The following is a 22,426-nucleotide window of genomic DNA, read 5'->3' on the forward strand; positions in this document are numbered from 1 at the left end:
TACAACGAAATCTACACACGTTTGATTCTGTAGCAGTCATAATGGAAAAGATGGTTTAGTGAGACCGGCCATAATTTTAACTCTAAACATGTCTATTTTAACGAGACTTTATTATCAGGCGTGACATTAAAAAACTAAATAATTTGAATGAAGTACAAGTTCTAACTGATTTTATGGTATTTTGGTATTATGGTAATGACTAGTTTAGAATATGTCTGCTTAGGTATGTACCTTGTGCGCCTAAAAAATATTTAAATTATGACAATGATAATATTGTTTTATGATTAACAACTCAATGCGGATCTCTTTGTATGGAAATATTCATACAAAAGACCCGTTATCATTGCATATTTGTTTTGTTTTGTACCTACATAATGAATGAATGAAAATCTTTATTTTCAGGCAACTATTGGCCCACAGATAAATAGGTAACTTTAAAACTAAAAACACACCATTATGGCTGCGATGCAGTTCGCAACTGCGCACTGTCAGGGAGCCAGCCGCGCAACCGTCAGAACTTGACACTCTTCTGCCAAAACTCCTCCTTGGTGATGGTTGCTGTAATAATGATGATGTTGGTCGCACTTTCGCTCCCTTTTAGTAAGAGCGAATAAGATACTCACAAAAAGCCGACGTCCAAAGACGTGACGGTCAACGGTCTTCGAGTGTAGCAGTCTCTCTCGGTGACTTGAACACTGGTCCTGTTTCCGACTGTATGGGCGAGGACGCTGGACACGAAGCTATTAACAGATTTGGCGCTGCAGGCGCTGGGCACGCACACCGCCCAGCGGAGGGTCTCTCCACGGCCGGTTCGAACCTAGGAAACATTGCAGTGTTAACTAATCGTACTAATCACATAATGCTGTATTCACCTGATACCTGCTTGACCTTCACAAAACGTTTATTACATTATAACTATGGAATTGCATTATAAATATAATTATTATTCCGTTATAAATGTCCGTAAATTCGTTAGGCGATTCACTATAAGTAGTCAGCTAAGGTCTACTCCACACTAGCGTCTCCCGAGCGTCGGCGTCTAGTCAACGCTACCGCTCTACGCAACGTTCGCGCAACTGCGCAGCGACGCCATTTCCCATAGCGCTGCCTAGACGCCGATGCTCAAAAGACGCTAGTGTGGGATGGCCCTAACGGGATAAAGCAAATGGGGAGATAAAGAAAATTTTTAGTGACTATTTATATGGATTATATAATTATTGCCGTTAATAATGGCCCGTTATACTTTCTTACAAATGCATTTTTTGCATGTGTCATTGCCACCCGCTCACTGCAATAAACCCAACTCTATATAATTACAAGTCACCACCTATAAATACAAAACTCGACACTAACAACGTATAACGTCCTTTATTATTATATACCTGTAGGAATAAATAAGTAAGTTCTCAAAGTACCGCCCGATTCAATAAATTCAATAAGGATGTACCTTTTTCGCTTTGTGCTTCTTCGACCATTTGATGGTCGCCAAACAGTATTGCCCCTCGACGGTGATCCCGCCATCAGTAGAGTCGTCGATGGCGACGCACTCATCGAAGTTGCCGAGGTGGTAGGACGAGCCGAACAGCAGGCCTTGAGGGGACTTTGCCGACGCGTCGAACACTGGAGATAATACAATCAAGTGTTAGCAAGTTTCTGTGTATCAAACAATCACTAGTAGGTACATAGAGCGGTATCCTGATATCACAATTCAAAGTTAAAGTTAGGTTAAAGTTTTGATATTATTATTTTACGACCTTGACACGATCCGACTCGTTATGGCATCATATCAATATCAAAACTTTAACAGTTTTAAAATCAGGAAACCGCTCCTGTAGATTTAAAAAACATAATTTAATGTACGTACCTACAGTTATCAAATATAATAGCTTAAGACTACTACATACGTATACATCCGTATGTAAATCATTTTATTGACCGTACGCACCTCAACTCGCTCTAATTTTTATGTCAGTTTCATGATTTTCAGAATGTGGTTTTAAGTACACGATAAGAGCGTAACTTCGATTGTATACCTTTCTAGAGCAGCGGCTAGGATCATATGACTCTTTGTCACGAATGTAAGGGGCCCACAGATTATCAGTTCGCAGGACGATATCAGTCTGTCAGTTGTTCGGAATTATCAAATTTTGCGTTTAAATGACAGGCTGATAACGTCCGGCGAACTGGTAATCAGTAGGCCCCTTTATACATATAAAAAGTATAACTCTGCCTCCACTGCCACACTACGCATAAAAATCACAAGTGAAATTGGAAAATTATTAAATAAGGCAATTCAAATAGGCACGTCAATAAAAGTTGCTGTATAGGACTATTGTTAGCTGCCTGAGTTTGCGGAACCTAATTTATATAAACTGCTGCAAATTTCCTAAATATTTGATGATCAAATACTTGCCTACAAGTGCTGTTTAAGTATTATGGTGTGGTGTTGGACTACGTTCGAGTGCACTCTAGAAAAGTCCACACCGAATTGGCGTCATACATCCCATGCCACGTGAGCGGTTTTTTTACAGATTGTAAAATGTTAACTTGATTTGTCATATCCATAAAGTAATACCGAATAAATTTAAAGTATACCAAGTATACCTAAGTAGATAATACCACATAATAAATAATAGTACTAAGGTACAGAAGACTCACTCTCTAACAAAACGGGTCTGTTACGATCAGGACAGATATGACCGCTAGGTGGCGACAGCGCCACGCGCGGCTTATGGCTTTCCCCAAAATTGGGGCGGAACGAATGCACTTTTAGCTACCTGTAGCAAAGCTACGAAATCGCGGAGTGAGCCACGCCTGGTAATACTTAGGTATCTTAAATGAATAATTATAACTTCTAGATTAGGATGGTGAGAATATAAAAAATTGCATGCGGAGCTTTTTAAAAAGAAGTACCTAATAATTCTAGGTGCATTCCTGAGCTTAAATTAGTTACTTTCTCGAAGGCACCGGTATTCTTATTAACTTTATTTTGGAGAAAATCGATACCTTATTTTTACCTAATAAGGCCCACAACAGCCATAAGGCCACAAGCGTGTACATTTGCCTTAAGGCCTTTTTACATATTGATTAGTGTTTAGCATGAGTTTATACACTTGCGTCTAAATGGGAGTACTTTAAGAAGAAAAAAATATACATTTTCGAAAAATAATTAAGTAGGTCATGCCATTCAGTTTCCTTAAGGGCTGATTTAGACGGTGCGCGAACTCGCATGCGATTTTAGTTATATTGCGGACTGTAGGTTACGTCCAATTCAATTAATCGACCGATCAAGACCCGCAATGTAATGAAACTCGCATGCGAGTTCTCGCGTCGTCTAAATGAGCCCTAAATGTACTTAGCCATACCCCGAATCGGCTTTAGCATTAATAAATTTATACTTTACGAATTCAACCTCACTTGAATGTCTGTAGCTACATGTGTCACATATTAAACGCTTCGCGACCCGAGTTGAAACTGCTTTGACAATGAATCCTAAATTTGTTCCTTGCTGGCGCTGTCAGCGTTGCCCGCAATTCATTTGTTTTTCACCTATCTATTGGTTGAATTTGCTCGTAGAATATTTTTCGTGGCCAAATTACTAGGCTTAGGTGTATTTAAGATTAAATTATTAAGAATTTTGTTTATACATATAGGTATGTATATTAATCAACGAGTTCTGTTAATAGGAGTAGAAGGTCGGGCCCGGGTGCCGAACCGTATTATATATAGTTGAATCATCGAGAGCGTGGAATTGCATATGTAGTAGTATTGTTTGTTTACAGGCATTCTATATTTGAATTTTCTATTTTCTTGTACTATCAGCATACAACCACTACAAATGCAATTCCATCTTCTCGATAATTCAACTATACCTACTCATGCATGTTTGACATTTAAATTTTAATCTACCTACATAAACAATATTTACGATGAATGAAAAGTTCCGTCAGTTCCATTTTCAAATACAGTCTGTGAATATTGTTGTTTTTGTAGCTCCTAAACCTTTTACAATCTTATTAAAATACCTACATTTTGTTTGTCTCTCACAATTTAATACAATCAAACTAAATATACCTATGCTTTTTTTGTATTTTTCGCAAAACTTGAAATTCTTAAGCCTGATTTGAAGTTCTTGCGCGCCTATTTCGCCTTAAAATTATCTCAATTCACCCTATATTCAGCGCTTTTGTCTGTATCTTTTTAACTTCTTATATGGCCCTACATATCATTGTGCTCGGACAAAAAGAATAAGTCAGGCTCAACGTTACGGAAACCATTACGTCACGTCAATGAGGACCGCAAAGACATTCCTTTGTTTAAAACAAAGAGCATTGATGGATGATCGGGAAAGTTCCCTGGTCATATATCTGGTGCGAAATCCCATTAGACGGCGGTCATTTGCCAGTTTTTTGCTAGAGTTATATTATATGCTTCTCAGATATGAGGTAATTTAGCCTACCTATATAATATATGTTCATTAAAGTGATTGGAATGTTTAGGTTACACGTATCTCATTATAATCAAGGACGACTGCATTGCAGTAGGTACTAATTTCAAGAGAAGGAGGCTAACTTTTAAATGTATTTTTTTATATAAAAATGTAATAGATATTTTCGATTTCATAGAATAGATATTTACAGTTTGTTTAATCACAGTGAGGGATACTTATAAACTATAAGACATGTGAAAGGTTTTAAGAGGCCCAGGACCGATTTTCAATAAGTAAAAACGCGTTAAACAATTCGAATTCGTTGATTTATATTTTAAAGGGCACAATAAAATAATGAATGCAGTAAGTTACTTAACTACTTTTTTTATAATTTGATTGTTTAATAATAATTAAAATTACTCTGAGTAGCTACATAAACCTCTCTTGCGCTTGTTAATATTGGTGTAAGTGCGATGCATAGGGAGTAATGTCATATCAGAAAGTATAAAATTAATAATAGAATATACTATAAAAATAGTGAGTACCTAACTAAAGCCGTGGACAAAACATGTCCATTCTATTTAGTTCTATGGACTAATCCGATAGATAGGAATAAATCCGCTTTTCGAATACGCAGCGAATACATCTATAAAAAAAAACTATTTTCGCATTTCAAAATACGAGTCTTTGCTCGATGTTTATTTTGTTAGTAAAATAATAAAAAACCGGACAAGTGCGAGTCGGACTCGCACACCGAGGGTTCAGTACTTTTTAGTATTTGTAGTTATAGCGGCAACAGAAATACATCATCTGTGAAAAGTTCAACTGTCTAGCTATCACGGTTCGTGAGATACCGCCTGGTGACAGACGGACGGACGGACGGACGGACGGACGGACAGCGGAGTCTTAGTAATAGGGTCCCGTTTTACCCTTTGGGTACGGAACCCTAATTACCTACTTGTCCTCAAAAGTTTAATGTCTCCTCTACACGATGGGCCAACGCCGGCCACGCATTTATGCGTTAGAGGGAGCAAGTGATATTGCTATCTCATTCTACCGCATTGCTGCGTCCCTTGGAGTGGCCGGCGTTGGCCCATGGTAGAGGAGCCATAAAACTCGGTCATTCTTTCGGTGGCCTTGTTTAAATATTGCTTAAGGCTTTATTCGAATGTTGGCTGCAGCAGTTAGGGTTGCTTTTGTAGCGTAACAGATGCAGACAGACAAATTCTGCTGCAGCAAAATTAGTCATGACACCTAATTTAGGTAAGTACGTATGAATAAAAATTACCCACGCTTTTCTTTTCCATTTTTTTCAGTTTTTCGATTTACGACTGCCGACGAGACAAAGGATGAGAAAATTAAAAAAAAAACACATCTCACTCACAAAAACGAACTTTGCGCACGGTAAAGGAGGAGCTTTGAAAAATATATTACCTCAATGATAACCGGAAAAGTATTAAATAGCCGCTACCACAAGACTAGAACTGCATAAAGTCATTAATTCCAAAAATAAACACGCACAAATAATATGATACTTTAATTATAATCGTAGACAAGTCTTACCACCCCCAAAAAAGTTTTATTAGGGTTGTGTAGGGCGTTGAGTGAAAAGTACTAATTTTGCCAAAAATATGATTAAATTGTAAATCTAAGAGAAACTCGAAATATACTGGTGTCAATTTTTATCAAGTAAGTACATGCTAAGTTACAACATAGAGAAATATAGTTAGAATAGAGTGCTCACTCCATACATCAGTTTTGGTACCAAAACGACTATTATTTTCGCAGTCGACATCTAGCATCGAGTAACGGAATTATCAGTAGGTACCGCTACTCGATACTAGAATTCTCTAGTGTCGCAACTCACGAATATTTTATTGAACAGCAATTTACAACTAATATTAAAAGCAGAAGTCGTTGAAAATAGAGTTCCGGTTAATCCGGTTATAATATTAGCTAAAAATTGTTGAGAATTAGACTTTTCGGTCGGTGCTACATCTGTTGTCAAGTAGAAGTACTGATAATTCTGCTACTCGATGCTAGATGTCGACTACGTAAATAATAGTCTTTTTGGTACCAAAACTGAAGTATGGAGTGAGCACAGCACTCTATGTATTTTTTTCTCTATGGTTAGAAGCAGATACGGAAAATCGCCATCCGCCGATTGCCTTATAAGACCCAAATGACATCACCGAGAAGCGCGTATGAAGGCACATACACCTTTAAGGTATTTGCCAAGCATTATCTATTAATTCACATGCTTATTCAACTAACGTACTCGTATGTTAAAATAGTACGTTGCTAGTCTGTAAAATATATATAATAACAACCCACAGAATACCTACGTAGGTTTTTTACTCTTGTTCTGCCTACTACATACATGTAATAAAAAGAGTAAAAAAAGGACCTACCTATATTTTGACCTTTTTAATTTAAATACTTTTAGAGTCAGTCCATGAAAAGTCTACAGCGGATTTGATAGCCCACGAAGTGCACGTGTTATTTAAAACGTCAAACTTCTATGAAATTATGACGTACCTATAAATGACACTTGCACTGCGTGGGCTATCAAATCCGCTACAGACTTTTCTTGGTCCGACTCTAACAATGTAAACGTAATAATGACGTATGTATATTATTATATATAATGCTCGAATGCTTATTATGCAAGTGCCATTTTAGTACGTTGCTTCTGGAAAAAAATATATGGAAAACTTGGCATAATTAATAGAAGACTTTTTTCAATTGGGTTATGTACGTTATGGACCGAAGTTATTTTTCATCAACCCTCCCCAACCCTCCCCCCTCTGCGTCACCCCCCCACACCCCCGCAAAGGGCCCGAAACGCGGTTTTTCTAAATTTTTAAGAAAACCGTTCAAGATATAGAAAAAGTGTGTAGGAACGAAGTGATCCTTAGTAAATTTGCTATTTATCTCTTATACACACTATAGTGCTATCACTTATAGTTTTTGTGAAATCTGTCACCATGTATGCAATTTTTTTAGAATTTACGTTTTTTTCTTTTGTAAGATAACTTTTCTCAAAATATACTTACGATATCGCCAAATTTTGTTTAATTTAAATAAATAGTTATATTTTCTTTAAAATGGTGTATTATTTATTATTAAACTCCTTCATTTGACGATGCTATGCCATTTTGAACATACATCGTCTTCAAACATTTTTAAGTTCACCGAAGATCGTTACTATTAACCACTTGACTGTGAAACAGATCGCACGGTCGCGTTTTTATAGCTTGCCTCACATAGAAGGTAGCCTATAGAAGTGGTGTACGCGTGCCTCCGTGAGGGACAATATACGCAATGCGACAATATTAAAAACACGTTTTAACATTCCTGACAATATACCAAAAATAATAATCTACGTATTTCGGTCGGGTTATTGAAATGAAATGAAATGAAATTTTTTATTTGTTGCCCACCATAACCCATACTAAATTTATGGTGGGGAACAAACAAAAAGTAAGACTGTGACAAGGACAAGCAATAGTACCGCTTTCTTGCTACTCTTACTGAAAGTTCTATCTCGTTCGGTCATTTGGCCCCTCCCACGTTTCCTCTCTATTATTGTTCCTCTATGTTGCCTCACCATGCCTGTCACGCTCTAACAAGTATGTAAGTGCGAAAGGGACGCGCATAGTGATAGGTGATAAAAATGGAACCGTGCTGCGCCCGCTGACCGAATTTTATACAACACAAACGAGGGTGAACCCACGAGTTTTGACCACCACACACATGAAAAGTTCATCATCTTCTTCGCGTTGTTCCCGGCATTTTGCCACAGCTCATGGAAACCTGGGGTCCGCTGGCAACTAATCCCATGATTTGACGTAGACACTAGTTTTTACGAAAGCGACTGCCATCTGACCTTCCAACCCAGAGGGGAAACTAGGCCTTACTGGGATTAGTCCGGTTTCCTCACGATGTTTTCCTTCACCGAAAAGCGACAACTAACGCGAGGAAGAAGACGTGTGTGGTGATCAAAAATCATGGGTTCACCCTCGGTTGTGCTGTAGGTACCTATAAATTTCGGTCAGGATCTGTTTCATATACAGACAAGTGGTTAATAACGATATTAGCTGACATTGAAAATATTTGAAGGCGATGTATTTTAAAAATGGCATAGGATCGTCAAATGAAGTAGTTTAATAATAAATAATACATACATACATATAATCACACCTATTTCCCGGAGGAGTAGGCAGAGACCACGGTTTTCTACTTGCTACGATCCTGACATACCTCTTTCGCTTCCTTCATTTTCATTACTCATACATGCTCGCCAGTTTAGGGTGCTCTTGACCAGTACGGTTACCATCAGTTTGTCACTGACATAAATGCCGTCGAGAACGTAATTTACTTTCTATACATCTCGCTCGCACTCGCATATTCGTGCAAACGGGATGTATAGAAAGTAAATTACGTTCTCGACGGCGTTTATGTCAGTGACAAACTGATGGTAACCGTACTGGCCTTTCTTCAGGATTTCCCCGATCTGATCAGAGAAAATCCGCCGAGGTCGACCCCTTCCAACTCCCACTTCCACTTCTCCCTTATACACTCTCTTTGTTAGCCTTCTTTCACTCATTCTTTCCACATGTCCAAATCATCTCAAAATACCTTTCTCAATTTTAGTCACTACATCAACATTCAGTCCACACTTTTCCCTTATCACACTGTTCCTAATTCTATCTTGCAATCTCACACCACACACACTTCTCAGCGCTCTCATTTCCACTGCATTCACTTGGCTCTGATGCCTCTTCTGCCACACCCAACTTTCGCTACCATACATAAGTGTAGGCACTAACACCCCTCTATGAACAGCCAACCGTGCTTTTTGCGACACCTTCTGGCTGCTCATAAAAGCGTTAAGTGCCCCATTCACACGTTTTCCAGCATTCACTCTCCTTTCAATGTCTTTATCATGCTTACCGTCCCTAGTGAACAAGGTTCCCAGATACACAAACTCTTTCAATAAATAATACCCATTTTGAATAACATATTAACTATTTACTTAAATAAAAAAAACCGGTCAAGTGCGAGTCGAACTCGCGTTCCAAGGGTTCCGTACATAAGTCCGACTGACGCTTGACTGCACATTTCTAATAGGTTTTCCTATTATCCATAGGTAAAGTACTATTTTGTGTATTTTTTCAAAATTTTAGGCACAGTAGTTTCAGAGATAAGGGGGGGGGGGGGGGGGGGAATGGTCGGACAGACAGACAGACACACGAGAGATCTTATAAGGGTTCCGGTTTTTCCTCTTGAGGTACGGAACCCTAAAAGCGTGAAAGATATCGTAAGTGTTATTTGAGAAAAGTCATTAGAAGAAAAAAAACACTGAAAATGCTAAAAATAGCATCTTCCGTGACGTATTGCGCAAAAACTATAAGTGATAGCAATATAGTGTGTATAAGAGATAAATAGAAAATTTAATAAGGATCACTTCGTTCCTACACCCTTTTTCTGTATCTAGAACGGTTTTCTTAAAAATTGAGAAAAACTAGGTTTTGGACCCTTTGCGGGGGTGTGGGGGAGTGACGCAGAGGGGGGAGGGGAGGGGAGGGTTGATGAAAAATAACCTCGGTTGACAACGTACATATCCCAATTAAAAAAAGTCTTCTATTAATTATGCCGTAATTTTAGCTAATTTCACTGAACTATATTATAACGATATATGTGTTGAATGAATACTTAAGTAGTTCTAAAGTAAAAATAGTAAGCAAGCTTGGCTATAATCTACGAGACCATTCAAATATAAGTCTCAAAGTTTTTTTTATTATTACTCGCCTATACAAAGTATATACCCACAAGTATGTAGATACTGTTGTTATTGTTTTAAGCATATTACTTCAACCACGCTGTCTTATGCACTATAAGCCACATTACATTAGTAGTCCCCGCTTGCTCGGCCTTGGCGCCCGTCGCGAATGCCTAAGCAAGTAAGCAGACATTCGGGAGTTGAGGGCCTACCGCGAACTACGTTCTACGTGTTGCCCTCTCTGTCGCACTTGTAAATTCATACGTAAGTGTAACAGAGAGGCAACACATCGAACGTAGTTCGCGGTAGGCCGGCTAGAAACATGGCTACTGGCAACCGTTCGAACCGTGAATTCAAATCGCAACCGCTCGCCGCGCGGTAATGACCCCAATTGTGTAATTTTACGCACTTTATTGAAATCCTAGCTCTAAATCTATAACAATAATTAATATACCGCCATGTGGGATGTTGACTCGACGATCATTGTTCCTATAGTCGTGTCAGCGAACGGTCTCATAGCGAAGAGTCTCGACCAACACCTAGAGAGACTCGCTGGGTGGTTGGATCAAGGCCATCAAGGATCAGATGCAGAAGGCGGTAATATTGGACACGGCACGTATAGTACGTCGGTTCCTCACTCTGCGGCCCTGACCACCGGCAGCGCTGCTGGCGACACCCTAGGTTAGGTTCTTTATAATGTGTGTAAATATTTTTTTGTAATGTTTTGTGTTTTTATATTGTACTTTTATACTCACATTGTAAAACCCTAATCTATGACCCAAGTTAAATAATGGAATTAAATATAATATTTTGAAGAAGCTTCATTAAGGATCCAGAAAATAGAAACATGATACTTGACATCACGTAGTCCCACATGACCTCACGCAAATATAAAAGACGCCCACTTGATAGTTTCAGGAGTCTTATCTTATAATATAAGTACAGTTGTTCGTTTACAAAGGATATAAATCGTGTAACTCTGAAGCAGACATTTCCTGGTTGTTGTATATTTTCGTAATCTGATTGGCTGACACACATCGGGATTGGTTGCGCCTTGAAACCTTGAATTATAATTATTATGATTAATTAATTTAACCGGGTTTCAAGATGTTAAAAAAACCTTTCGATAAAGATGATAAAAATATACTACTTAACTTATTACCAATAAAATACATAAGATACACTTTTTGTCTCTCCTTAGCTCAAAGTGTGTAAGATATCAAGAACTATCAAGGGCGTATCCAAATTCTAAAAATATAAAACCGGGCGAATGAGATGCATGCTCCTATTATGAATAATTTCTATGTAAGTAATCGGAATACGCCTTATAAATTGTAAATAAACATATACCTGTAACTATATAAAGAATAATACACGATGCAATAAAAAAAAAATAGTTTAGCTATGAGTTTAACTTTCGTTCTTTCAACTGAACTTCGAACCCCCGCTAAATCCAATAGCAACAAGAAACCAGACTCAAACGTTTCATAAGGCCAATGACATGTGGCTAATTCCGTCATAGGGACTATTCCGTCCACGAGCGTATATTTCTTTGATTTTCAATCGTAGGAAAAAAAACCATTTGCTTTTGATTGTTGGAACCATTTGCTTTTAGCAATGGTGTTGACCTTACATGAAGTTTTTAAATAACATTTTTGATCATTTTATTAAGCATGTTATGTACATACTAGTAGTTTCGTGAGCAGGTGGTCTTACTTTTACAATCTCAACTTAAATTACAATTTATTACAAAACTACAAACGAACGACTTTATCTATTCCATCCTCATAATGAGATTGCAGGCTTGCAGACTTCCTTTATGTCTAGGAGTTGAACTCATTGGAATTAATTGAATTTCAAAGTCTTTGATCAGAACTTGCCCGTCTATTCACATTGCGTACGCGCAGGCGACTTGAATTCTTGAGGTCTACCATTTAGTATCTCAGGTGGTAAAGAAGTTACGAGGCGATTTTCTACTAAAAGGTAGCTAAGTTTTGAGAATAAACCTTCTTTATATATTACGTTTTAAACGCCTCTATGATGGGCGTGGCACCAGTGTCCAGTAATGCTGATATAAACAAATCCTGTAAAATAAGTATTTATCATCAGTTTTTAAATCCTTGGAACATTTTACCATAAATAAGAGCCATAGAGCTGCTTAAGTTAAATTCTTCATATTTTTTTATTAATGATAGATTTGATAGATTAATGGCGCCTAGCCCGTGACTGGAGAAAAAAAAAACATATTTTTAACTTGTTAATAATATTGAAACCAATTGCAGTATCTTTCATTAACAAATAGGTACATCGAAAACATAATAAAATAAATAAAAATAAATAAATAAATATTAGGGGACATCTTACACAGATCAAACCTAGCCCCAAACTAAGCAAAGCTTGTACTATGGGTACTAGGCGACTAATAGGACATTCAACTTTAAACGGTGGAAATTTTACAGGTGTCGGAAATATTTAAAAAAAATTACAGATGTCGGAAATATTAAAAATACTCAAAATTTCCTCTTAAATATCCCATTGATGCCGTTAACATAATACAAATCGGCCAGCCAAGCCTTCAAGTCCAGTCCGTAGAAAAATTCTTAACAGCCGCCTCAGTTAAACGAAAGACCTATACCTACATGGGTGTTATCACTTATCAGAATGGTCTTATAGTAGTTCGCCTTAGCTATCAAATCACCAGCGCTCGGCAAGCAATTGTATTGTACCTAATGCCATTCCTTGGTAGTGTGCAGTTTTATTCAAATGCTAAACGCGTGGCACCGCGTCATTGTTTTAAGTTGGATTGTTCTGGAGCGTGTGACGTAAGAGGGCAGGGCTCTTCCAACAAAGGTTCTATTTTGAGGCGAGTCATAATCTCATATTAAAGTTACGCAGAGTTGGAATCAGACGCTTACATTAAAAGCCAGGTGTTTAATCAAATAAATTTCATCTCTCATCTCTCATATTACTGAAACTTAATTAAGAAGTTGTCAAAGAAGTTGGTTGAAAGTGCTACGTTTTGTACCATAGTTGGAAGTGGAAAGTATTATATTACCGGTTATTTGTTTTCGCTTCTAATAAGAATACGAATTGATGTTTAACTCAATAGTTTTGTTTCTTTTTTTGTTAATTATTCCTGCTTCAAACTGGTAGAGTTTCGGCTTAGAGCCGCTTAAAGCGAAATAGGGAGATCTTGAGGCATATTCTGATTGTAATAATAGGTTCTGAATTTGTTATGGATACGGATTTATCTCAATATATTATAGGTACTCCTTAGGTCCTTTGATACCATCGTTTAAATATTCGCCCGTATTGAATTTACACACTGTATATTATCTTTATTAGAATAAATTTTATTATATTTTTTCTACTCCACTCGTAGCTCAGTTCACGGCTAACGTTTACCTAGATACTTACTCCATTTGTGATAACAGTACGAGTAGGTATAGTCGGCATCATCTGTAGCGTATCAGACTATGCGCCAAAAGTATATTTATACTCTCAACAAAAAGAGATATGTCTCTATATATAATAAATAATAATTCACGTTAATAATTTAATGCATAATAAGCAGTTTGGTTTTACACGGGGTCGCTCAACAACCGATGCCGGTGTTGAGCTAATTAAGCATATTTTCAATGCCTGGGAGGAGTCACGAGATGCTTTAGGTGTCTTTTGTGATTTATCTAAGGCCTTCGACTGTGTTTGTCATGAAACATTAATCAGGAAACTTCATTATTACGGAGTTAGAGGATCGGCACTGAATTTACTTAAGTCCTACTTAAATGGTAGAATACAAAGGGTCGATGTGAATGGACAGCGATCACCTGGGTCATTGGTCTCTATGGGTGTACCACAGGGGTCAATATTGGGGCCTTTCCTGTTCCTTATCTACATAAATGACTTGCCATTCCTTGTTAAGACCCACCATGATATAGTATTGTTTGCAGACGACACCTCACTTATTTTCAAAGTCAAACGACAGCAACAAGCTTACAATGATGTAAACAATGCCATTTCAAAAGTAGTAAATTGGTTCAATGTTAATAATTTATTGTTAAATGAGAAAAAGGCTAAATGTATTAAGTTTGTCACTAGTAGTAACGTAAGGCATGTGCAAACAAGTGTCATTGTGAAGGATGAGGAATTGGAATTAGTTGATAGTACAGTTTTTCTTGGTATAACTTTAGATTCTAAACTCCAGTGGGGTCCCCATATTGCTACTCTTTCGAATAGACTGAGCTCTGCAGCTTTTGCAGTGAGCAAAATCCGTCAGTTAACTGATGTGAAAACAGCTCGATTAGTATATTTTAGTTACTTCCATAGCATTATGGCATATGGTATTTTACTGTGGGGCGGTGCTTCAGAGATAAATACCATTTTTGTTCTGCAGAAGAGGGCTATTCGAGCAATATACAAAATGAACCATAGAGACTCACTTAGAGATAAATTTAAGGAAATTGACATAATGACAGTGCACTGTCAATACATTTATGAGAATATTCTGTATGTACATAAAAATATTGTAAATTTTAGGAAAAATTGTGAAATTCATTATATTAATACTAGAAATAAACATAAGCTCGCAGTGCCCTTCACTCGGCTCCATAAAATTAAAAAATCATTCATGGGTAATTGTGTAAGATTTTATAATAAACTTCCAAACCATATTACTGAAATATCTATTAATAAATTTAAGAATTATGTAAAGCGTAAACTGATTATAAAGCTTATTATACCACACAAGACTACATGAATGATATTACAACGTGGGATTAATTGTTATTCGAAATGATTATTTATTTATTAGGTATATTTGATTATTGATGAGGAAATGGATATTCCGATGTAATACTATCTACTTCTTTTGTTACTTGTGCTTTTTTTTTTGACATTTAGATTTTATTCTAGAAATTCTAGACTAGTATTTTTTTATACAAACTTTTTAATGTTTGACGATCCGTTTGTGAAATTCTTAGTGTTAAATTTGATATGTATAATAATCCAATTTTATAATATTAACATCAATAAATTGCTCTGATAATTAGATTAAGATTAATTACGATTCATAAGAGCTTGTTGGTAGGCCTACATGAATAAAGTATATTATTTTGATTTTGATTGATTGATTGATCAACTGCTGCTATATTTTGAAAAAAAATTCGAGAGTGGCGCGTTGGTTTCATCCGCTACTATTAATGCTGACTGTACCAAACGAGCGTCTACACTTACCCTCAGCAACCACAGGCAACTTGACGGTCAATGGTCACCGTGGCGCCGTAATCGTTTGCAACTACGGAAGTTTGCCACCAGGGCCATCACGTGTGGCTACTAAGGAACTACCTACCACTTTTGGTGCCAATATAAACTCTATTTCCTGACGTTTAAAAAAACGTGGTGTTGTGGTAAAACAGGTTATTTAAAGTAGATCGCTTGGACGTTTTGTTGAACGAACTCGTACATTTTTTCAAACCGGTTCTCAGTAGGTAGACGTGAGGCCATAGCGTATGTGAATATAGGGATACAAATATGGACCTTATGTTATTGTAATAAGTTACAGTACATATTAGAAATCTATAAATACTTGGAGATTCGCATCATAGATTCATTTGAATCTATTTTGGAACTAGAGCGAGTCCAAGGATCAGAATGGACAATATTTTGGTGTGTGCGCGACGACTGTGGCTCCCTCTTGGTGGCTACGAGACTTACGGCCCGATTCGAACAAATCGAACAATGATTGTAAGAAGTCGCAGCGGTACGATAACAATCTGTCAGTGTCAAAAGTGACATTTCTTCAACCAAAAAACGTCACTTTTATTAAAAAATTCCGTTGTCTGAACCTACTTAGGTACTGCACCTTAAAAATGTGCAAAAATCGTAATAACTAAATCCCTATAAATAAATATTACAGGACAATTTTTACACAGATTGACCTAGTCCCACAGTAAGCTCAATAGGCCTGTGTTGTAAGTATACTAGAAGACGATATATATAATATACACATATAATATAAATACTTAAGGGGCCCACTGATTAACAGTCCGCCGGACGGTATCGGCCTGTCAGTTAGAACAAAATTTTGACAGTTCCGAACAACTGACAGGCCGATACCGTCCGGCGGACTGTTAATCAGTGGGCCCCTTTATATACATAAGAAACATCCAAATATTTCTGATGAACACACAAATAAATGCTCTTAACAAGGATTCGAACCCGAAAACCCGAGTGGATTAAAATAAATATTGTAATATAACGAGGTTTCACTTTTATTGTACAGTCGAGGGTAGGTCAAGTACTGCCTTCGATGGCGTGTCATGGATCGTAAATCAAAATCTTCCATAATTAACCGTAACACGCAATAAGTAGCGACAATGAGAGCATAATAGCGGCAACACAATCTCACGCCATAGCGGGTTAGGTCTGAACTTGCCTTGTTATTGCATAATGCAGATCATAGTACCTGTCCGATTCGAACTTTAAGATATGTCAATTAATAGATCTATAGTCTGTATCTTTAGGTATTTAAATAAAAGTAAACAAACAATTTATACATTTTCGGGTACTTAGGTAGTTATAACATTTATTGGTTAACCAACCAAATACAAAACCGCCTGGATCAGTCACTGAACGACCTGACTTTAACCTACATTATTTGTTCATGTAATGTTTTCATCTACTCTCAACGGGCTTAAGGAGCCATTTGAGGATAGATTTTGTTTACTTTTATTAAAATACCTAAAGATACAGAATATAGAAACGATATGGATTAGATGTACGTGTCAGTGTCAAAAGTGACGTTTTTGTTTGACACTGACATATCTAATCTATATCGTTTCTAGATCTATTAATTGACGTATCTTAAAGTTCGAATCGGGCCGCAAGTACAATACAAGTTTTTTAAGTATGTAGGTAACATTTACTTCATTTAAAATTATTTCATCTTATATTTATCCTTCAACTTTAAATGAGTCAACTGTGTTTAATTATGTTAATTATATGTGGGTATAATGTGGCTGTAAATTAATTACAAAATCTAGTTTTTAAGGTAGGTACTTACTGTACTTATGTGTACAAAGTTGTCACTCATAATATTATTTATTATAAATTGCAAAATATATGAAAATAAGTTAATTTAGAAACTTACCTACGAGTATTTTTGCGTACTCTTCATAATATGGGTAAAACTGACAGCCCCATGTGCAGAGCGTGCACGGAAGAAGAGGAGACAACAAAACATATTCTCCTACACTGTAAACAAGTAGAAGTATACAGGAGCAAAAACCTAGGGAATCCGTGCACACTGAAGGAGGCAGTTAGCAACCTGAAGACCTTGCTAGGTTTCGTGGTATAGCTGGGGTGGTTAGAGTAGGGCTACTATTTCACGCAAAATAGGCACAGTGGATGTCGATCTGCGGAAAATGCCCAGAAAAACTAACTACCTAACTAACTACACTTACTCTCTATCATAATCTAACTTTGTATTATTTATGGCGCTAATTTTTCTCTTTAATTAAGTTTGTCTCCCATTAATAACTTGGCTGCCGCTGCCGCACTGATCGAGCGGGCTGATTGCGTGTCACTGTAAATCACTTGCATTTTTCCTTATATTACGTTGATTCAGATCGAGAGACGTCATTCAGATGGCTTGTTAAACTCCAATTGTCTTATCATGTTTCTTTTACCAATTATTATACTAGTTCACGCGACCTTGTGGCAACACGACCTTGACAGAAGAAAGTGAACAAACGCTTCTCCATGCAAAAGTTGTACCATTTTTAGAGTTCCGTACCCAGAGGATAAAACCAGGACCCTATTACTAAGACTCCACTGTCCGTCTATCCGTCTGTCCTTCTGTCTGTCACCAGGCTGTATCTCATGAACCGTGATCAGTTGAAATTTTCTCATATTATATATTTCTCTGCCCATATAACAAATCCTAAGAATTAATACGGAACCCTCGATGGGCGAGTCTGACTCGCACTTATCCGGTTTTTCTTCTCTAGATATTTTAACATTACTTATAGAAAATAACCTTACACAATTTGATTAATATTAACCACAACTTTGTCTCTTCTTTTGAGTTTTTTAGATTTACCAAGACTACGCTAAATCGGCATAGTTTTTACAATGACTAAATATGGAAATGTTATAATTAGTCGCAAAAGTCGCAAGTGCAAAGTTTGCTTACATAGACTCTAAGGGCTTACCGCGAACCACGTCCGACGTGTTGCCTCTCTGTCGCACTTTTAAATTCGTACAGCCACCTAAGGGCGCATCAGAATGGATCAGCTACACTCTATAAGTCTCCATCTTTAGCTATTTAAATAAAAGTAAACAAAGCAAATGGCTTCTTAAGCCAGTTGAGGGTAGATGAAAACATTACAGTCAGGTCGTTCCATGGTGGGTCGTTCAGTGACAGATCCAGGTGGTTTTGTATTTGGTTGGTTAACCAGTAAACGTTAAAACTACCCGAAAATGTACAAATTGTTTGCTTACACCTATTTTAATACCTAAAGATACAGAGTTAACGCAAATTAAAAATTGCGTACTCCAGAGCATAGCATCAAAAAAGTTGACAAAACTAAATTTATATACGTTACGTATAGTTTACATATCCTATTAATTCTATTCATACGTAATTTTCATACACTCGCTAATATATCTAAGTAGTGCTAAACATATCATTGTGAAGAATTGTGCCTTATTTATTTTGAATTTAGTACCTACCTATAAAACGTCGGTTTTTTGTTACAGATTATGCGTTAACAACTTACTTCATTGATGAAATTTACACCTTTTTTTACATTATTGTTATAGAACCCGCCCCGGCTTCACAGACAAACAGACAGACGCGGCGGGGGACTTTGTTTTATAATGTGTACACGGAGAAAAAAATCTAGTGTTCTTTACCAGAATATTGTAAATTTAACTTGATTTTATTGTATTATATGTGACAACTAGACTTTTTTTACACATTAACAGAAAATTCTAGTTCTTTACAACATCATTTCTAGTTCCTATTACCCACATACCTAGTATCGTAGAAAATAAATTTTGTGTAGTATACAAAACCTATCTGTAGCCATCATTATAGGACAGGGTAGAGTTTATCAGATATTTCATTAGTGTTCACCAGATTTTTTATTCGTTTTAAGTATAATTTTAGCTGACTGAAATAATCAACAATTTCTGTTTACTATATGCAGTATTGGAGAATACCAGATTTATGTTTGTGTTAAATATAATTGTTGTGGCATGAAATAAACAGTATGTTCTGTTTACTATATATATTGTAGAGTTTAACGGGTTTTATATTTGTGTTCAGTAAATCATTATTGCGGACTGAAATTGTAATATACTGTCGAGTGAAACAGAGTTAGGTTAATTATCTTAGGTGAGTCTTCGCTTTAACATGCTTTTGTTGCGACGAAGACTTACCTAAGGTGTTTAACATTATTCTGTTTAACTCGGCAGTAAGTACCTACATTGGCTTAGTCCGCAATAATGATGTTTGTGGTACAGGTGTGGTGGCCTGAAACATAAACAGAAAAATCTCAATCCTAAATAATTACTATGAGTAAAGTAAAAACAATTTTTTTTTTTAAATTGGTTTTAATATTAGTAGTACATAACATAAATTATCGGCCGCAATTTTAGTGAGCGTATGGCAAATATAACACAGAGATAATTTTGGTAGCAAACACAACACACAAACAGAACACTCCAATATAACCTTATCACTATTAGCAACATATGTATAAATTTTCAATTAAACCGCTATCCGCTTCGTCCGCCTTTGTTCACTACACACAGACACTTTTATTTGCTAAAACCGGTGATCTAAACAGGAATGCAACCTGATTCATTTATTATTGGCGACACTTGAAATGAACTCTGTCCGGACTTCGGTGAAAATGACAGAATGTTCTGGGCGCTGCGGGCGGCGGCGCAGGGGTGCGGGGGGCCGCAGTTAGCTCATATCGTGGACTGAACAGTTTTTCGTTACAGGCAAATAATATTTTGTTTAGTGTGCAATAATATTGTAATGCCAACAATTTTTGTTGTTGCTGGAACCACTCTTTATTGTTATCATTAAAAAGAGTATGTTAGACAACAGAGAACGTATCTAGTTATGTGTAAAAATATTCATAGTAATCAAGAAATTTCGAGTAAGTAATAGGTATTAAAAATCCGCTAACAGGTACGAGAAAATCTAGTACCTATAAATGAATTACATAAGGTGGACCTTACACAAAGATTTTGTAATACACACTTTTATTATTGGTGTGTTAAACTAGATGATGGTGAACAGAATTAATAAATATTGTAAACATCGCAATTATTGTAAAGTGTTGTATGCTAAATGCATATTTTACTCTGTTACTATTAGATTGTTACCAAAACGATATCAGAGTTTTAGTGTACTAGAATATTTTAACTAGAATATTCTAATATTGTCCAAAATACGAGTCTATTAAACATGGCTGAAATCTGTTTTCCTACACTAGAATCATAACTACTATACAATCTGGTAATATTGTAAAATATTTTTTTCTCCGTGTAGTAATTAACGCCTTAGGCGGATTTCACATAGGATCCGCGGTCTGTGTACCTAATAAGTAATAACCGCGTTAATATATGTATTAGTACTCACCCGTTAAACACCGAAACCCCGAGAGTCTAGTGTTAGCAGCATTAAAAATAAACTTATAAGTTCTTTATTTAAAATATAATATCTGGGAGACCGCTTGCTCGGAAAATATATAAAAACTCAAAAATGCGCGTTTTCCCCGAGATAAGACCTAGCTAGATCGATTTATCGCCCCCGAAAACCCCCATATAGCAAATTTCATCGAAATCGTTACAGCCGTTTCCGAGATCCCCGAAATATATAAATAAACAAGAATTGCTCGTTTAAAGGTATTATACAGATAACATGATTGATTTTCGTTACTATAGCGATCTCTTCTATATTAACCTTAATGTAACATTTTTCCATAATTTTCATCTTAAAATATACAGTCCACTAGTCTTCTCCACCTGACCATGGCCAAGGCTTCGCTATGTAGTTGCACCCTTGTACAATTTCTTCTCCACCTGACCATGGCCAAGGCTTCGCTATCTAGTTGCACCCTTGTACAATTACTTCTCCACTTGACCATGGCCAAGGCTTCGCTATCTAGTTGCACCCATGTACAATTTCTTCTCCACCTGACCATGGCCAAGGCTTCGCTATCTAGTTGCACCCTTGTACAATTTCTTCTCCACCTGACCATGGCCAAGGCTTCGCTATCTAGTTGCACCCTTGTACAATTTCTTCTCCGCCTGACCATGGCCAAGGCTTCGCTATCTAGTTGCACCCTTGTACAATTTCTTCTCCACCTGACCATGGCCAAGGCTTCGCTATCTAGTTGCACCCTTGTACAATTTCTTCTCCACCTGACCATGGCCAAGGCTTCGCTATCTAGTTGCACCCTTGTACAATTTCTTCTCCACCTGACCATGGCCAAGGCTTCGCTATCTAGTTGCACCCTTATACAATTTCTTCTCCACCTGACCATGGCCAAGGCTTCACTATCTAGTTGCACCCTTATACAATTTCTTCTCCACCTGACCATGGCCAAGGCTTCGCTATCTAGTTGCACCCTTGTACAATTTTGAGTGACAAGCAATCGACTTAAAAATATTTGCTGGAACTTATGTTTTCTGCAACAACATTTCAGACCGAAACTTTTATGACAGACCTATCACGGGCCTCTAGGTATAGTTCGTTTTTTTAGCATTAGAAAGTAGGTAAGCGATCTTGACATGTCTTTTAATTGAAAAACGCTTTTTAAAAATCAGTAACTATCACTTATGAAAGCAGAAGAATATAAATGATCGTATTAGATTCATAATTGTTACATATTTGCCGTGACTTATTTTTAAAACGTGTATTTCAATTAAAAGACACATCAAGATTGCTTACCTTTTTTCTAATGCAAAAAAAAAACGAACTATAGGTGCCTTATCAAGTGATTTTACGCGCATAACTCGATTTTCCTGACATTGCAGACAACTAATACTTCTATTCACAGGTTCCAAGAGTCAGCGTTCTAGGAATGTCTTTGTTTTCAGTGCAGCCAACGGGTATATTGGAAAATACTGCAAACCAGATTAGTAAATTCCGGATTTTCCCGTGATTGCAATTGATTTGAAATTGATGTCAT

General features: G+C 36.9%; 1 protein-coding gene across 1 annotated transcript in view; it reads right to left on the reverse strand.

Moving 5' to 3' along the window:
- The window catches only part of LOC134806795 (nose resistant to fluoxetine protein 6-like), a 39,510-nt gene that overhangs the window by 7,338 nt on the left and 9,746 nt on the right, over nt 1-22,426 (reverse strand). Inside the window, exons 2-3 of the mRNA XM_063780159.1 lie at nt 1,448-1,620; nt 624-817 (exon numbers count right to left, since the gene is read on the reverse strand). Of these exons, the coding sequence (XP_063636229.1) occupies nt 624-817; nt 1,448-1,620 (367 nt within the window). The remainder of the gene's footprint in view (nt 1-623; nt 818-1,447; nt 1,621-22,426) is intronic.

This window comes from Cydia splendana, chromosome 3 (genome assembly GCF_910591565.1).
Source record: "Cydia splendana chromosome 3, ilCydSple1.2, whole genome shotgun sequence".
Lineage (NCBI taxonomy): Eukaryota > Metazoa > Arthropoda > Insecta > Lepidoptera > Tortricidae > Cydia > Cydia splendana.